The 19,017-nt window shown below is 42.5% G+C and overlaps 1 protein-coding gene across 1 annotated transcript; it reads left to right on the top strand.

The window, feature by feature from the left end:
* Nucleotides 1-1,614: 1,614 nt before the first annotated feature.
* Nucleotides 1,615-4,957, top strand: LOC140889759 (uncharacterized). Its single transcript, XM_073297485.1, has 8 exons — nucleotides 1,615-1,792; nucleotides 2,039-2,236; nucleotides 2,432-2,527; nucleotides 2,699-2,821; nucleotides 2,957-3,005; nucleotides 3,253-3,904; nucleotides 4,073-4,560; nucleotides 4,696-4,957. Exons 1-8 carry the CDS (start codon nucleotides 1,615-1,617, stop codon nucleotides 4,955-4,957), a joined length of 2,046 nt encoding a protein of 681 aa, XP_073153586.1.
* The last annotated feature ends 14,060 nt before the right edge of the window (nucleotides 4,958-19,017 follow it).

Below are 19,017 nucleotides of genomic sequence, written 5' to 3'. Positions count from 1 at the left end.
GAAAACTCTTCTTCTTCCGAAGATTCACCTGCACGCACGAACAAACCAGAGTAGCACTAGGAGGAATAGAAAAAAAAAACAAAAAAACAAAAACAAAAACACAAATAAATTAAACACCTTTCCCCGGCAACGGTGCCAAAATTTGGTAACGCTTAGTCGTGTCGCGCCCAAATTAACCCAACTCGGATTAACTAAATAACATGTAGTAGCGAGAGTAGGGATCGTTTCCACGAGGAAAGTGAAATTTATTTGTGTTCTTAAAAATACTTGAAATAAATAAAAGGGGATTTGGGAATTTTAGAATTAACTACTATGCAAGAATTAAAATAAGAAAATCAATAAAATAACGAGACTTGGTATCGGTCGACTACACCCTTGAAATCATTCACTCGATCATCGATTCTCTAAAAATAATTAATTCACATCGAATATTCATTATTGGAAACTCAATTCCTGTTTCACCGTAATTTTAGTTAATTAGAAAACAGCATTCAAAATTAACCCTTACCAATGAATTAACCCAATAACAGCAATCTAGATTTAAATCCACGGTAGCATTCAAACTAGTAAAAATGACGAATCTAGACAACACAAACACCAGCGGTTGTATTTAGCCTAGTCAATAATTGATCCTACGAAGTAATAAATTCAACAGCAAAAATTATCACACGTAGTTGCTTCTCAAATTAGTTTATTCAAACAATTACGGATTTGAATTCTAATTTAGCGGTAGATTGTACGAAAGAATTATCAGGTGATCAATCTAATAATCAAACACACAAGCATGAAATAAACCAGAACAACTCTTGATACTCGATAAAAATCAAACAATGAAAATCTGAATCTCACAAGATAAATAAATTCAAGGGTTCGTCTTCCTCAACCAAGAATAAAAACAAGAAGAATTAAAATCTAATTAAGAAAAAGAAAGATAAAACCTAGCCGCCAAGATGGTTCTTGAGCCTCCTCTGCATCTCCTATATCTTCCCCATGAATATATGACTCTAAAATTCGAGGTATATCTTTTAATTAAGGCTAGAGTCCTTAATAATAAAAATTCCTAAATTACATATTTTTTCCCGAACAGCACCTCTCGCTCGATCAGCAAGATGTTGCGGATCGAGCGATCAACTTTTCCAAACCTACTGTTTTCATATTTTTTTGGCCGCTCGATCCGCAACATGTTGGTTCGGAAAACAGTAGGTTCGGAAAAGTTGATCGCTCGATCCGCAACATCTTGCTGATCGAGCGAGATTGCGGATCGAGCGAGCAACTTTTATCCCAGCGAGCAGCGATTTTGGAAAATTCATATTCGGAGATCTAGCCGTCGGATTGAGCTGAAATTTGGACAGCTGCTTTAAAACATCTTGAAATTTATTCTGGACAGTGAAGATCGGATTTGGATTCTATAAAATTAAATATGATTTTTTGATCATTCCTGCTCCGTAATTCATTCTCGCGCAATAGCTTTTCCATCTTTTTCTCGACAAAACGCTACGTCCTATACAATAAACACGGTAGCGTGTAATGTAGACACGATGTATGAAATATGAACACAATGCTTAATTAAAACACATAAACTCATGCAAAATAACAACACAATGATATTAAAATATGCAACACAAACATGCCCATCAAGTTCAGCCAATAAAACAGAAGAAGAGGCACTTTGGACCAAAGAAAGAGGAGGTCATTAAGAAAGAGGTTGATGAGCTCCTTAAGGCAGGTCATATCAGGGAAGTAAAGTTCCCTACTTGGTTATCAAATGTGGTCCTAGTCCCTAAGAGCTCAGGCAAGTGGAGTAAGTGTGTTGATTTCAAAGACTTGAATAAGGCGTGCCCGAAAGATTGTTATCCATTGTCTCGGATAGATCAGTTGGTTGACTCTACAGTAGGTCATCAGTACTTATGCTTCATGGATGCATTCCAAGGGTATCATCAAATCCCTTTGGCAGAGGAATATCAAGACAAGTTGAGCTTCACTAACTCCCATGGGACTTTTTGTTACAAAGTAATGCCTTTTGGGTTGAAAAATGCAGGAGCCACTTATCAGAGGCTGATGGACAAAGTGTTTTCCAAACAAATCGGAAGGAATGTGGATGTTTATTTTGATGACATTTTGGTGAAATCTCAAGATGATTTGGGTCTGGTGATCGATTTGGGGGAGACTTTTGCCACACTAAGGTCCTATGGAGTAAAGCTCAACCCTGAGAAATGTGCATTTGGAGTAAGGGGAGGTAAGTTTCTAGGATACATGTTTACTGAGAGAGGAATTGAGGCTAAACCAGAGAAAGTGCAAGATATCTGGTCCATGTCTCCTCCACGCAATCTACAAGAAGTCCAAAGGTTGGCAGGAAGGATAGCAATCTTATCTCGCTTCATATCAAGGTCAGCTCATCGAAGTTTACCCTTTTTTAAGGTGATTTGAAAAGCCAAGAAGTTTGAATGGGATGATGAGTGTGGGAAAGCGTTCGAGGAATTAAAGAATTACTTAATTGAGCTCTCTGTGTTGGCTAAGGCAATCCCAAGTGAGCCGTTGTACATCTATTTATGAGCTTTAGAGGGGGAAGATAGATCAGTGCTCATCAGGCAGAAAAGGGTAGCTCAGCATCCAATATATTTCTTCTCACATGCCCTCAAGGGTGCTGAGCTCCGATATGCAGAAGTTGATAAGTTATCGCTTGCTCTGGTTATGACAGCTAGGAAGCTCAGACCTTATTTCTTATCACATCCCATTGTGGTGCTAACTAATAGCCTCATTGGGAGAATATTGACCCATGCTGACATTTCAGGGCGATTGGTGAAGTGGACTACTGAGCTCAGTGAGTATGACGTCCAATATGAGCTGAGAGCAGCCATTAAAGCCCAAGCATTGGCTGATTTCCTAGCTAAAACAAGACATATTGAAGGGAAGGATTTGTGAAAAGTGTATGTTGATGGTTCTTCTAATAATGAAGGAAGTGGAGTAGGGGTACTTTTGGTTTCCCCTCGTGGAGATGAGATCAGGTTGGCAGTCAGGATGGATTTCTGAGCTTCCAACAATAAGGCAAAATATGAGGCTGTGTTAACCGGCCTCCGAGTAGCTAAACAAGTTGGGGCAGCCCGGGTGAACCTCTACTCTGAATTACAGTTGGTAGCTCAGCAGGTGAATGGATCATATGAGGTCAAGAGTGAAAATTTGAAGGAGTATATGAAAGCGATAGAGGAAGCCCGGGGTCTTTTTTGATGAAGTAGTGTTTGAAAAATTCCATAGGGAGAAGAATGATAAAGCAGATTCTCTCGCCAAGATGGCTATCTCACTTTATAGCTGGAAGACCAAGGAAGTAGTTGTGCAAGTGGAGTTAACACCCTCTACTGAGATCCCACCATTAGCTCAGGAAGAGAATGATTGGAGGAGGGAGCTCTTGAGCTATATGGAAAAGGGTGAGTTACCAAAAGATCCAAAGAAGGCTTATAGGTTGAAGCAGCGGAGTCTCCGTTTCGTGATGGTGGAAGGAGTTATTTATAAGAGATCATTTTCTGGACTTCTTCTGAAATGCTTGGGTCCCGAGGAATCTAACTATGTTCTAAGGGAGATACACGAGGGATGCTGTGGTAATCACCTGGGCTCTTATGTTCTAGCCCGCAAGGTTCTCTTAGCAGGATACTTCTGGCCTACCATTCTGAAAGATGTCCTAGCTTTGGTGACTTCTTGTGATAGTTGCCAGCGACATAGCAGACTCCAGCACCAGCCAACAACAGTGATGAAAGGAATAGTGGCAGCATGTCCCTTCGATCAGTGGAGAATTGATATTGTGGGTCATTTTCCTCCAGCCCCAATTCAGAAAAAGTTCTTGTTGGTTGCTATTGATTATTTCTCTAAGTGGGTGGATGTGGAGGCCTTGGCTCGCATTACTGAAGGAGAGGTCTTCAAATTTCTGTGAAAGAATATTGTGTGCAGGTTTAGAGTGCCTCGGAATCTCATCTCTGATAATGGGAGACAATTTCAGGGAGCTCGGGTACAAGCATGATGTAAAGAGATGAAAATCCAATAACACTTCACATCCGTTCATTACCCACAAAGCAATGGTCAGGTGGAGGTGACTAACAGGTCTTTGGTGCAAAGTTTGAAGACCCGCTTGGGGAAAGTCCAAGGAAATTGGGTGGATGAGCTCCCTAGTGTTCTATGGTCATATCGTACCACACCTAGAATTGGCACTGGAGAAACGCCTTTCAGTCTAGTATATAGGAATGAGGCTGTCCTCCCAGCAGAGATTGGGGAAGAGTCAGCTCGGGTTATTTTTTATGATGAGAAGAATGGAGAAAAGAGGTTGGAAGACTTATACTTCGTGGAGGAGAGGAGAGAAGTTGCTGCCATCAGAATGGAAGAATACAAGAACATGATAGCACGGTCTTATAACTGCCGGGTGTGCAGAAAGGGATTTCAAGTGGGGTATTTGGTGCTCAGAAGAGTTCAGGAGGTGGCTGTGGGAAAGCTCGGTCCTAAATGGGGAGGACCATTCAAGGTGGTGGAGAGGCTCAAATCGGATACTTACTACCTGGAGGATTCGAAGGGAAAGAGGCTGAAGAGACCTTGGAGTTCTTACAATTTACGCAAATATTACTCTTAGTTGTTGCAAGTTTAATTTTTTTTTTTTAAGTTGTATTTCATTCAAAAGACATTTTACTTTCGCTTATAAGCAAATATTTTTTCCAGGAATATTAATTTGAGCACATCTCACCACCTTAGTCACGCCGCTTTGGCACCTGACTTTGGCTCAGCTCACCACCTTAGTCACGCCGCTTTGGACCCTGACTTAGGCTCATCTCACAACCTTAGTCACGCCGCTTTGGCCCTTGACTTTGGCTCAGCTCACCACCTTGGTCACGTCGATTTGGCCCCTAACTTTGGCTCAGCTCACCACCTTGGTCACGCCGCTTTGGCCCTTGACTTTGGTTCAGCTCATCACATCAAATAGCTTTTCGGTCGCGCCTCCTTGGCTTCTGACCTGAGATCATCTCATTAGATTTAGTACATCAAACACCATTTTGTTTACGCCACCTGGGCCTCAAACTTCAACTCAACATGGATATCTGTTACACACTAACTATTACCAACAAAGATCGGCTCCCAGTGGGTCAGAGACGACAAGCACTTTATAAATTAACTTTAACGGATAATCTCGGCTCATATGAGTCAATGTCATATTGATCTCACCAGTTGGGTTTAACTCATGCTTACCAAAGGGGACATGCCACTTTTTTGTTAAGCTCACTAGGTCAGCTAACACCTGAATAAAAGTGATATACTATCATATATCTCATTCATAGGCAAGATGAATAGGTCGGCCCCATCAACTCGAGAGCTCGGGATCTCAACAAGCTCTCTCACCATATTTTCCAAGTTGGATTGGGAGCTCGTCTCGGACACCATGATAGTTCATCTCGGCCTCAAGAGTTGACACTTTATGAGGCATATATTTTAGTGTTTATTATGCTTCCCTTCGGGAGCTCAGCTCATCTCCGGGCATAAGAATTATATCTCCGGATGTTAGAATTATTTCAGTGTTTATTATGCCTCCCTTCGGGAGCTAGGCACATTTTTAAGTGTTAGAATTATTTCAAAAAGTCTAGGGAATCCCTATTAATGTTAGCACATACTATAATGACAACGAGAAAAACTAGTAAAGGAAATGAACTCACAACATTTATACAAAAATTATTTGTTCTCATTTTCAACCTCGCCCTCGCCCTCACCCTCACCCTCATTCTCTCCTCTGTCTGCGGTGAGGGACAGGGCGAACTTGTCTACATCTAAAAAATATACGAGAGTCCCTTTTGGAGGATATCCTGTCGCCGTGAACTGATCGGTGCAGCCTTGGAACCCTTTGGCCAAGTAGTCATAGGCTCGGTCAGCTACTTCATCCATGAACTCGTCAGACTTTAGGAACGCCTCCTTAAAGCCCTTCGCTCCCTTAGTGAGCTCGGCACGGGACCCCTCCAATTCTTGGACGGCCTGGGAAAGTTGGTCCTGAGACCCCTTTAGCTCCCCTTGAAGAGCCTCTTTTTAGACCTCAGACACCCGCAGCTCGTTCCTCAGCTTCAGCATCTCGGCCTGGCACCCCATCCGCATCTCCTCCCCTTGAGCTCGGAGGTTAGACACTTCCTTCTCATGAGCAAGATTGAGGTTTTCCAGTTCCTGATTAAGCTTAGCAATATGAGCCTCGTAGTTCCTGGAGTCTCTGAAGGATTTCTTCCTGAAGATGGAAGCTTGGAGAGACACCTCAGCATTAAGGGTGGTTGCCTAACACAAAGAGAGATTAAAATTAAGTGCTGGTCTGTGCTGAGCATAAAATAAGTAAAAGTTACAAGTTACATCAGCTGAAGTAGTTTTGGAGCGTTGGAGGATCTCGGCCCATCCAAGGCCCTTTACATAGTCCCCATCGGCCTGGGAGAGCATATCTCGGAGAACCGAGATGGCTGTTGGAGTGGGCCTGACCCCCATGATCCAAATGTCATCATGGTACATGTCAAAAAAATTGGTTCGGCACCAACCCACGGGGGTCTGGGGCCTTTCCGCCCTGACCTGGCGCAATGGAACTACCTCAGGAATGGAAGAATTTCTCGAGTCCAGCTCCACGACCTCAGGACGGAGGCTGTGAGTGGCACGTCTTTTGGAGACCGTGGGGAGAGCAATAGAAGGCTCGGATACGGGAGCACCTTGGGGTGAAGGGGCCTTGGGTTTAGCCGAGCTCCCTTTGGCCCTCCCCCTGACTGGGCAACCATCTTCTTCTTCTCGAGCATTCTCTTCATTGCAGCATCCATGACTCTTTTTTCTGTGCCAACAAAGGGAGGAAGGTGAGCAAAAAAAAAAAAATAGGGAGGGGTGAGATACAAGGGCGGGGAAGGGCCGTACCTAAGTTTCCTCGAATCAAAACATCGGCCGAGCTGAGCCCATGGTAGCAGATCTTTCGCCAGAAGGACGGAAGTATCGAAGAACCTTCCCCCTATCGCCTCATGATCTCCTGTGAAAAGCTCTCCCCTTCGAAAACCCGGGGCAGGGGCAGGTAAGAGAGGGAGAGTATCCCTCCAGGTAGAACATATGTCCCACGAGTTCTTCCCGTTCTTATTTGAACCAGGAGAGCCCCGGAAGAATTTACAATTAGGTCGGCAAGAGAAGTAGAAAGGGCCCTCCTCAGTTCTTTTGGAAAACAAGAAGTTACGAAGGGTGAAACAATTAACCTCAAAACCTAAGGTCCTAAAAATAACTACAAAGCTACAAAGAGTTCAGAAGGATTTAGGGGTGAACTACCCTAAGTGGAGCTCATAGTATCTGCTAAGCTGTTAGAAGATCAGAGGGAGGGGAAACCTAAGACCTCCCTCCAATTGGTCTAAATAGAAGGTATAGTACCCCTCCGGAGGGTGGTCAACTCGGTCCTCAGGATCAGGAATGATGAATTCGTAATCCGAAGGGGCGTGGGATAGAGCTTTTATTTTGTCCTCATCCGAAGCATCTAGCTCGGAAGGGTACTGCTCAAACCACAACACCGCGGGGATGTCAGGGTCATTGCCCAGGTCATCATCCCGAGCTGAAGTCGATGCAGGAGCAGGGTCCTTGCCTACATGCTCTCATGTTGAGGTAATCACAAGGGAATCATATTGATCCACCTCACGGAATATTTCATCCGAACTCTCGGAGTGAGGTCGGTAAGAGGAGGCCATAAAAAGATAATACTTACTAAGGTGAGATAAACAGGGTGCTCGGAAAAAGAAAATGGAAGAAATCAAGAGAACTCGGAAAGGAAGTTGAGAGAAAATCAAGAGAATCAAATTGGTGAGAAAGTGAAAATGAAACTTTCACAGTGAGGGGCTATTTATAGAAAGCTCAGGTCAAATCGGACCGTTGATTTATGCCAAATGGATGGCTCAGATCCTCTGGAATTTGAACATTTACCGTTATACATAATGATGGCATGTCTTGTCAGAATTACAGCTGGGCTTAATTGTGCACCTCAGCTCGAAATTTCTTAGGGTCATCTTGAAACAAAAACTTAGCGAACTTCGGATCTTTGACCTCAGTTCAAAATCTAGGGGGGACTTGTGATATCCCAGGAGAAGATTAGCTCAACTCATCGATCTTTAACAGCAACCAAAAATCTAAAGCATGTAGAAATCGTACCGAGTAATCCCAAGAAGACACTGAAAATCGGGACTGAATTACCTCCTGAATTGGAAGAGAAGTTGAAAAATTTTCTTGGTCGCAATTTGGACGTGTTTGCTTGGGGTGATGAGCATCTGCCAGGAATACCTCATGAATATGCGCTTCATCACCTCCGTGTTGATCCAAAAATGAGACCGGTGAAGCAAAAGAAAAGAGCATTTGGTCCAGAGAAAAATCAGCATATAGCCGCGGAAGTGGAAAAACTCTTAGTGGCAAAGTACATCAGGCCAGTTTCATACCCAGATTGGCTTGCAAATGTGGTTTTAGTACCAAAACCTGGAGGAAAGTGGCGTTTGTGTATAGATTTCACTGATCTCAACAAAGCATGCCCCAAAGATCCGTTTCCACTCCCTCGAATTGACTTGTTAGTTGATTCGACAGCAGGATGCGAGCTACTCACTTTTCTTGATGCATATCAAGGATACAATCAGATCGGCCAAGCGCCAGAAGACCAGGAAAAAGCAAGTTTCATCACTGATCGAGGAATTTATTGTTATGATGTAATGCCGTTTGGTTTGAAAAATGCTGGAGCTACCTATCAGCGTCTGGTAAATACCATGTTCGAACACTTGATCGGGCGTAACATGGAAGTTTATATAGATGACATGCTCGTCAAAAGTATTCAAGCATCTAATCATTTGGAAGATCTTGAGGAATGTTTCAGTATACTCAGAAAATACAGGATGAAACTTAATCCGGATAAATGCACTTTTGGTGTACGAGGAGGCAAATTTCTCGGTTATATGGTGTCAGAACGAGGAATAGAGGCCAACCCTGAAAAAATCAAAGCAATTTTAAACATGAATCCTCCGAAGAGTGTAAAAGGCATCCAAGAATTGACAGGACGTTTGGCCGCCCTCAACCGATTTATCTCAAGATCCGCAGACAAGGGTTTACCATTTTTCAAAATGTTGAGGAGTGGGAAGGGTTTTCAATGGACAGAAGAGTGTCAGCAAGCATTTGACGAGTTGAAAGTGCATCTGACCTCTCCGCCGTTGTTGGTAAAACCAAACGAAGGTGACACCCTGTTGATTTATCTGGCAATATCTGCGGAGGCGGTAAGTGCAGTATTGGTCTCTGAAGTAGGACGTGAGCACAAACCAGTTTATTATATTAGTCGAACTTTACACGGAGCAGAATTAAGATATACAAAAATCGAGAAACTGGCACTGGCTTTGGTAATTGCAGCGAGAAAATTACGTCCTTACTTTCACTCTCATCCAATAATTGTACTCACCAATCATCCTCTCAAACAAATTATCTCGAGTCCTGAAGCATCAGGAAGAATGGTTAAGTGGGCTGTTGAACTGAGCCAATATGGAATTGAATATCGCCCGCGTCCAGCGATTAAAGCACAAATTCTGGCTGATTTTCTAGTAGAAATGACAGTAACTCAAGAAGAAAGCTCCACCCAAACATGGATGGTTTATGTCGACGGGTCATCAACCTCTACAGGAAGCGGTTCAGGTATAGTTGTGGAGAGCCCACAGGGAGATAAATTTCAATATGCCGTCAAATTTCTATTCCCTGCAACGAATAATGAGGCAGAATATGAAGCTTTCATCATGGGAATTAAATTGGCCCTGTCGGTCGGAGCAAAAAGACTGACGATACACAGTGACTCCCAACTTATCGTCAGTCAGGTTAATGGAAATTATGAAGCGAAGGAAGATAAAATGTTTGAATACCTCACTCAAGTAAACGAGCTTCTCTCGCGTTTAGACAGCTATGATATAAAGCAGATACCTAGAGGGGAAAATGAGTCAGCAGACCGTCTTGCCAAGTTAGCAAGCTCCTTGGCCAACATTGATAATAGGAAAATTACATTCCTAACTTATGGCAAGGAAGAAACTGATGGAAGTGATGTTACAATCTTCTGTGCTGACAGCAAAGATGTTGGAAAACTGGCGAGTTCCCAGACCAATTACGATTGATACCCGGTGCAGCGGAAGTTTAAAAATTTTTCATGGAACGTTTCCATGGTATGGGTATCAACCGTTCATCGATTGAATTACGTGTGTGTAAAATTTAAATAACAATTAAATAAATTTTACCTCAAATCTCGCAACGAGATTAATGGACACCAACAGAACAATTCTGCTCTTGTTGTCTCTCCCTGGAACCGATGAACGCCTTCAATCAGGTCCACGAACAGAGGTTTAATCCCTCTGATAGATTGCACTAGAAAATCTATCAGAAGTTTTCTGCGAAGAGAATACACGAATTTGATTCGTTATTCCTTACTGCGATTCAAAATCACAGACCGGAATTTCTCGGGCAGAGGGGGAGGGTTCGGCCGAAAATTCTTTTAGAGAGACTAGGGTTTTCGATTTTTGCTCTCAAAAATTATGAGCTATCGTGTGTAATTTCTGTACTGAAATAACTTATTTATAATGCAGGCCACTAACACCTTAGGGCCCATTAGTCATAAGCTGGGGCCCGACAAGCAAAGCCCGCTCGTTCAGAAATTAATATAAAATTCATCGTGACTCTGATTGATGAAACGATTTCACCAATGTGTACAGAAACCATTTCTGCACGTTTTAAAGTCAAAATAAATTTTCCTGAATCCGAATTCAGTGGTTTCCAAAAATGTCCATCCCTATGTCATTTTAGGAAATCCTACTCCCTTACTCTTATTTAAGAAGTCCAACTCCTTAGTTCATTAAATTTAACTCTTTAAATTTAACTATCTCAACGGGGATTAAAACTCCATTACACTGTGTGACCCTCAATGGTTCAGGGATACAGCTAGCCGTGGGCTCACAACTCCTTGTGACTCGGAACAACACTTTCCAACTTGCCCAACGAATCATGGTAAAGCGCCTAGCAACATCGCCCCATGATTCCCTAGGTATCACTGATAGTGCCTACAAGAACCAGTAGATTTTGGTTAACGTACAGTACGGTCCCTTCATCCATATATCCCGATCGAATCAACAACCATTGGTATATCGAGAGTCGCTCAAGATTCGATAACTATGCAATGCATCTTGAAGATCAAATTAGTGACATCGCATGTGCTACTAAGAAACCATTTCTTAAATCACATCAAGTACTCTGGCCAGAGATTTGTCACACTAATATCTCCTCAGATCGCATAGGATATCCATACTCGCAAGTATGTGGTGAATCCTTGACAACAATGCATTGACTCCTATATGTGTCGTAACTGTACCCAATCTCGACACCTGATGACCCCCTCAGAGTCGGTAAACGAGTCAAAGCACAGTACTAGCATATAGAGTCTCCATGATGTTTCAAGTCGTAAGGACTAATGGTGTACAACCAAAACCGCGGACTTTATCCACTCGATAAGTGATAACCACTTGGAAAGTCCGGATAGGGTAGTTCGACTATTCATCCTATGAATATCCATTTGCATGCTTCGAACATCTCCATGTTCCCTACCAATGAAACGTGGTACTCCGCATCGCAAATGCTAGTCTCAAACTCGAGCGACCCTTATCCTTATTATCGGACGGCTCAATCGACTAGGAACGGTTTTAGAATATACAGTGACTATAAGATGTATTTCATGATAGACATCTCCATGTTCTACCACATCTTACATACACTATAGTATATTCAAGGTCTTTATCAAAACAACAATAGTATATCACAATATAACAATATGAAGTAATATAAAGTCATTGCCATAAAAGTGTAAATAATATTAAACAAAAGATTGTTTATACAAAGAGTCAACAAAGCCCATAGCCACACAGTTGGCTCACTGGGCACCCACTCTTACAATCTCCCACTTGCCCTATAGCCAACTAGTCATACTACGTAGACCCATTGCTTCGCGATGTTTGTCAAACAATGGTCCTGGCAAAGGCTTAGTAAGTGGATCAGCGATATTGTCTGCAGAGGCCACTCGTTCGACACTGATGTCTCCTCTTTCCACAATCTCCCGGATTATGTGGTATTTCCTCAGTACGTGTTTGGATCTTTGATGAGACCTTGGTTCCTTTGCTTGAGCAACGGCACCCGTGTTGTCGCAGTACACCGGGACTGGACCAACAAATTCAGGAATGACGCCCAACTCTTGGACGAAATTCCTCATCCAAACGGCCTCTTTAGCAGCAGCTGATGCTGCAATGTATTCAGCCTCAGTGGTGGAATCCGCTGTGGTGTCCTGCTTGGAACTCTTCCAAGAGACAGCACCGCCATTGAGCATGAACACAAATCCAGAGGTTGACTTCGAGTCATCCACATCACTTTGGAAGCTAGAGTCGGTATAGCCTTCCAGTTTGAGTTCTCGTCCTCCATAAACCATGAACATATTCTTAGTCCTTCGCAAGTACTTAAGAATGTCCTTCACGGCTTTCCAATGCATCTGACCAGGATTAGACTGATATCTGCTCGTGACACTCAGAGCAAATGCTACATCCGGTCTGGTAGATATCATCCCATACATGATACTACCTATAGCTGACGCATATGGTACATGTGTCATATTCTCTATCTCTGCATCAGTCTTGGGACACATAGACTTGGATAGAGAAACTCCATGACACATGGGTAGATGTCCTCTCTTGGACCCATCCATTGAAAACCGTTTCAATATGGTATCGATGTAGGTTGATTGAGTGAGTCCTATCATTCTCTTAGATCTATCCCTATAGATCTGTATCCCAAGAATGTAGGATGCCTCACCCAAATCCTTCATCGAAAATCTACCTGATAACCATATCTTTGTTGACTGCAACATCCCTACATCATTCCCAATGAGTAGGATGTCATCAACATAAAGTACTAAGAATGTCACCGCATCCTTAACTACTTTCTTGTACACGCAAGGTTCCTCCGGGTTCTTGATGAAACCAAAGTCTTTAATTGTTTCATCAAATTTCTGGTTCCAACTTCTTGATGCTTGTTTTAGACCATAAATTGATCTCTGAAGCTTGCATACCTTATGCTCGCTTCCCATGGATGTGTACCCCTCAGGCTGCTTCATATAGATTTCTTCCTTAATGTCTCCATTAAGAAAAGCAGTCTTCACATCCATTTGCCATATCTCATAGTCATACCATGCAGCTATGGCAATAAGGATTCTTATGGACTTGAACATTGCAACTGGTGAAAAGGTTTCGTCATAGTCAACTCCTTGCCTTTGAGTATAACCTTTAGCCACCAATCGCGCCTTGTAGGTCAATACCTTACCATCAGGCCCAAGCTTTCTTTTGTAGATCCATTTACACCCTATTGGAACAATTCCATCGGGAGGATCCACTAAAGTCCAGACTTGGTTAGTATGCATCGAATCCAATTCTGACTGCATAGCTTCAAGCCATAAATTCGAATCCGCATCAGAAATTGCTTCCTTGAAGCTTCTTGGATCACATCCAATGTCGGGTTCATCTTGACCCTCTTCAAGAAGAAGACCATATCGAACTGGAGGTCTAGAAGTCCTCTCGGATCTTCTAGGTGCAGGCGTGTCCAGCAATGGTTCCTGAGGTGTGGGATCGTTATTTTGTATTTCGGGTTCTTCTCGAACTTCTTCGAGTTCCATCATCTCGCCTTTCTTATCCAATAAGAACTCCTTCTCCAAGAAGGTGGCATTCCGTGAAACAAACACCTTTGTTTCAGCAGGATAATAGAAATAATATCCGATTGAATTCTTCGGATACCCCACAAAATAACACAGGCTGGATCGACTATCCAACTTATCTCCCACTGTCCGCTTCACGTAAGCAGGACATCCCCAAATCCTCAAGTATGAATACTTAGGAGCTTTGCCATTCCATAACTCGTATGGTGTTTTGTCCACTGCTTTAGTGTGGACGTTATTCAACAACAATACCGCCGTTTCAAGCGCATAGCCCCAAAACGAAGGTGGAAGCTCAGTGAAGCTCATCATGGATCGAACCATGTCCAACAAAGTTCGATTACGGCGCTCCGATACACCATTAAGCTGTGGTGTCATAGGAGGAGTCCACTGAGAGAGAATCCCATTCTCTTTTAGATAGTCCAAAAACTCGGTACTCAAGTATTCTCCACCTCGATCCGATCGAAGTGCTTTAATACTTTTACCTAGCTTGTTTTCTACTTCAGCCTTGAATTCTTTGAACTTTTCAAATGCTTCAGACTTATATTTCATTAAATATAAATACCCATACCTAGAATAATCATCAGTAAAGGTAATGAAGTAGGTGTGGCCATGTTGAGTCCCTACTCTAAATGGACCACAAACATCTGTATGGATCAAATCCAACAGATTTTGACTACGTTCAGGCTTCCCCTTAAAAGGAGATTTAGTCATTTTCCCTTTTAGGCAGGATTCACAAGTAGGTAGAGAGTTAATATCAGACATATCAAACATGCCCTCTCCCACTAGCTTGTTCATCCTCCTTGAGGAAATATGACCTAGTCTAGCGTGCCAAAGGTTTGCCGGGTTTTGACTATCGATTTTCCTTTTGTTTGTTGTTGCCGGTTTGTCAATACAATTCACTGGAACGTCTTTTAGTTTTAAATTGTATAGATCGTTTTCAAGTTGTCCATTTCCAATTAAACATTCATTCTTGTAAATACTGCAAATACCATTCACAAAATTACAAGAATAACCATCTCTATCAAGCATAGAAATAGAAATAATGTTTTTAATTAAATCTGGCACAAATAAAACATCTCTCAACAATAATTTAAAACCATTCTGCAAAATCAAACAAACATCTCCAATGGCCGTAGCTACAACTCTGGAACCATTCCCGAGCCTCAGCTGGGTCTCACCCATTCTAAGCCTGCGACTTCTTGTCATCACCTGCAAATCATTGCAAATGTGAGATCCACATCCGGTATCCAATACCCAAGAAGTTGTATTAAGTGACATGTTTATTTCGATATAGAACATACCCTTTGCAGTTCCCAACTGCTCAAGATACTCCTTGCAGTTGCGCTTCCAATGACCCGGCTTCTTGCAGTAATGGCAAACATCCTTGGATTTTCCATCGTTTGAAGCCTTTGTCTTTTGCTTCTTCTCGGGTTCCACTTTCTTGGGTGGGGCAGAACGTTTCTTGCCCTTCATACTTGGCCCCTTCTTAGCAGAAGATGAGGAGCCCACCAAGAAAGCTGGCTTATCCTTCTTAAGTGTGGATTCATATGTAACGAGCATATTGACCATCTCTTCAAGGGTGGCCTCTATCTTGTTCATATTAAAATTTATCACGAATCCATCAAATGAAGAAGGAAGAGATAGAAGCAGCAAGTCCACATTGAGTTCATGCTCCAACACCAAATCAAGGGTCGCTAACTTCTGTATGAGCCAAATCACTCGTACCCCATGATCACGGACCGAAGTCCCTTCACGCATGCGGCACGTCATCAACTCCTTAACAGTAGAGAACCTTTCAGCCCTCGACTGAGCCCCAAAAAGTTCCTTGAGTTGCGTGTGAATGTCAGCAGCATTCACCGTGTCCTCAAATCGCCTCTGGAGTTCATCAGACATCGAGGCTTGCATATAGCATTTGGTCTTGATGTCATGGTCACACCATGCATCAAGTTTGGCCAATTCCTCCGGACTTATGTCAGCTGGTGCTTCCTTCGGAGGTGCTTTCTCTAACACGTAGAGCATTTTCTCCGAAGTTAAGACAATCTTCAACTTCCGGAACCATTCCGTATAGTTGGCGCCAGTCAGCTTGTTTTGTTCGAGGATCGAGAATAAAGGATTTCGCGAATTCATTGTATGAAATACTGAAAAGGAAAAACAGACATATATCAATGATTGTTTAACAATTTACTAAGACATAAAATAGGCGAATTTAATTTTATGAATCTCACTCCCACTATTTTAACGATTTCACCACCCTCTAGTGAAAACGGGAAACTTTTTCCTTAGTGAGAACATGGAGTCCAATTGACAAACTTATGGTCCCGAATAATATCAGCCAACCATAATTCTCAAAAGGTAGAGCCCAATTGCTTCCAAAGCAACCCCCATGTATTTACCTCATGTCCAATAAGGGCCCAATAATATGACGCCGTTTAAAGTGACATGTCAAGATGACCCATCAATATTAAGTTGTGATGGACGGTCGCCATGTGGATCCCCCAATAATATGAGCCGATCCCATGGGAGTTCCACCCAACTTACAACATTTGTCGATCCAATGTACAGCTTTCCGACGAACGGGCCCCCCCAATAATATGAGCCGGACCGTATCCGCGGGTAGCATCACATACATTGACCGTTGATGGAAGGTAGGAACATTTAAACAATATTTAAATTTCCTTTATTTATCTTGATATAAATTTTAAATCATATTTAAAATGAGGGATTTTATTTATAAAATATTTGTCTCATCATTTTTAATTTATTGCATGCATTGCCGGATTCACGCAATTTATGTCTAAACATGCATACAATCATAATATCACATATTATATAGGATGATCGATTCCATTTCTAATTGACCCGTGGTTGCCAATCACGGGTCTTAGTCCAATCCTAGGTAATATGCAGTATGCAAATGCAATCCTATTACATATGCTTCCAATTTACATTTCTTCAGTCTTCATTGTCTGCTGGGCCCACCATCTTCAAATCTTGATCTCCCACTAAATCTAATGTATTTACAATTAAATAACAATGACAAGTAGGGGATACATTTTTAGGGGGTGGGAACGGGCTATAAACCAAGCCCACTTTTATTACATATGACATTCATATCGGGCCATAAACCAGGCCCATTAATAAAACCAACAACAATAAAGACAAAATGTAAATTCCTAACATACACCTACAAAATTGGTCATGGCAATCGATCATCCTTATCCAATAACATTTAATTCAAAATTAATTTATTGGATAACATGCTGTGGCAATTCAAATTTAAACAAGATAAAATCATATTTTATATATAAAATCACATTTCACATATAAAATCATATTTTATCTCCATATCAAATAAAATCATATTTTATCTATAAAATCCAATTTTACAAATAAAATCATATTTTATCTAATATATCATAAGATCATATCTTATCATCAATTGTACCAAAATAATTGATTTCAAAATTCAATTTACGGATAAAATATTAAAATTTTCCAAAAATTCAAATTTATCCAAAATCAATTTTAAAATTTACGGACTCGAACAATTCGATCCGAAATCTCGTGAACCAATCAAAAACAATTTTTGACCGGACCAAAAATAAAATTTTAAATATTAAAATTAATAAAAATATTAAAATTAATTTTTCCAGCGGGCCACCCGGGACACTCCCGGGTTGGCCCGCACCCGGGGCGCGGGCCAGGGGCAGCCCGGCTGCCCCCTTAGGGCAGCGCCTGGCGCCGCCCCTGGGCGGCGCCGAGCGCCGTCCTGGGCGGCGCCGAGCGCCGCCCTGCGCAGCGCCCAGCGCTGCGCTGGGCGGCGCCGAGTGCCGCCCCTGGGCAGCGCCGAGCGCTGCCCTGCGCAGCGCCCAGCGCTGCGCTGGGCAGCGCACAGCGCTGCCCTGGGCGGCGCCGTGCGCCGCCCTGGGCGGCGACGGTCGCCGCCTTGGGCTGCGCCGTGCGCCGCCCTGGGCGGCGACGGTCGCCGCCTTGGGCGGCGCTGTGCGCCCCCTTTGGGCGGCGCCGTGCGCCGCCCGGGCAGCAACAATTGCTGCCCCACCGGGCAGCGATCCAATCGCTGCCCGGGTTTTGCCCCGAAAAAATTTTTTTTTATTAAAAATATTTATTTTGTTTCATAAACCGAGACTCAAAAATTTTGTACAATTGATTATTCAATCGATTGATCTGAGCAACCTGGCTCTGATACCACTGTTGGAAAAAACTGGCGAGTTCCCAGACCAATTACGATTGATACCCGGTGCAGCGGAAGTTTAAAAATTTTTCATGGAACGTTTCCATGGTATGGGTATCAACCGTTCATCGATTGAATTACGTGTGTGTAAAATTTAAATAACAATTAAATAAATTTTACCTCAAATCTCGCAACGAGATTAATGGACACCAACAGAACAATTCTGCTCTTGTTGTCTCTCCCTGGAACCGATGAACGCCTTCAATCAGGTCCACGAACAGAGGTTTAATCCCTCTGATAGATTGCACTAGAAAATCTATCAGAAGTTTTCTGCGAAGAGAATACACGAATTTGATTCGTTATTCCTTACTGCGATTCAAAATCACAGACCGGAATTTCTCGGGCAGAGGGGGAGGGTTCGGCCGAAAATTCTTTTAGAGAGACTAGGGTTTTCGATTTTTGCTCTCAAAAATTATGAGCTATCGTGTGTAATTTCTGTACTGAAATAACTTATTTATAATGCAGGCCACTAACACCTTAGGGCCCATTAGTCATAAGCTGGGGCCCGACAAGCAAAGCCCGCTCGTTCAGAAATTAATATAAAATTCATCGTGACTCTGATTGATGAAACGATTTCACCAATGTGTACAGAAACCATTTCTGCACGTTTTAAAGTCAAAATAAATTTTCCTGAATCCGAATTCAGTGGTTTCCAAAAATGTCCATCCCTATGTCATTTTAGGAAATCCTACTCCCTTACTCTTATTTAAGAAGTCCAACTCCTTAGTTCATTAAATTTAACTCTTTAAATTTAACTATCTCAACGGGGATTAAAACTCCATTACACTGTGTGACCCTCAATGGTTCAGGGATACAGCTAGCCGTGGGCTCACAACTCCTTGTGACTCGGAACAACACTTTCCAACTTGCCCAACGAATCATGGTAAAGCGCCTAGCAACATCGCCCCATGATTCCCTAGGTATCACTGATAGTGCCTACAAGAACCAGTAGATTTTGGTTAACGTACAGTACGGTCCCTTCATCCATATATCCCGATCGAATCAACAA

The sequence above is a fragment of the Henckelia pumila genome, chromosome 3 (assembly GCF_033568475.1).
Source record: "Henckelia pumila isolate YLH828 chromosome 3, ASM3356847v2, whole genome shotgun sequence".
In the NCBI taxonomy this organism is placed as follows: Eukaryota; Viridiplantae; Streptophyta; class Magnoliopsida; order Lamiales; family Gesneriaceae; genus Henckelia; species Henckelia pumila.
Note: the sequence above shows the minus strand (reverse complement) of the source record. Positions and strands in the feature narration are given on the sequence as shown.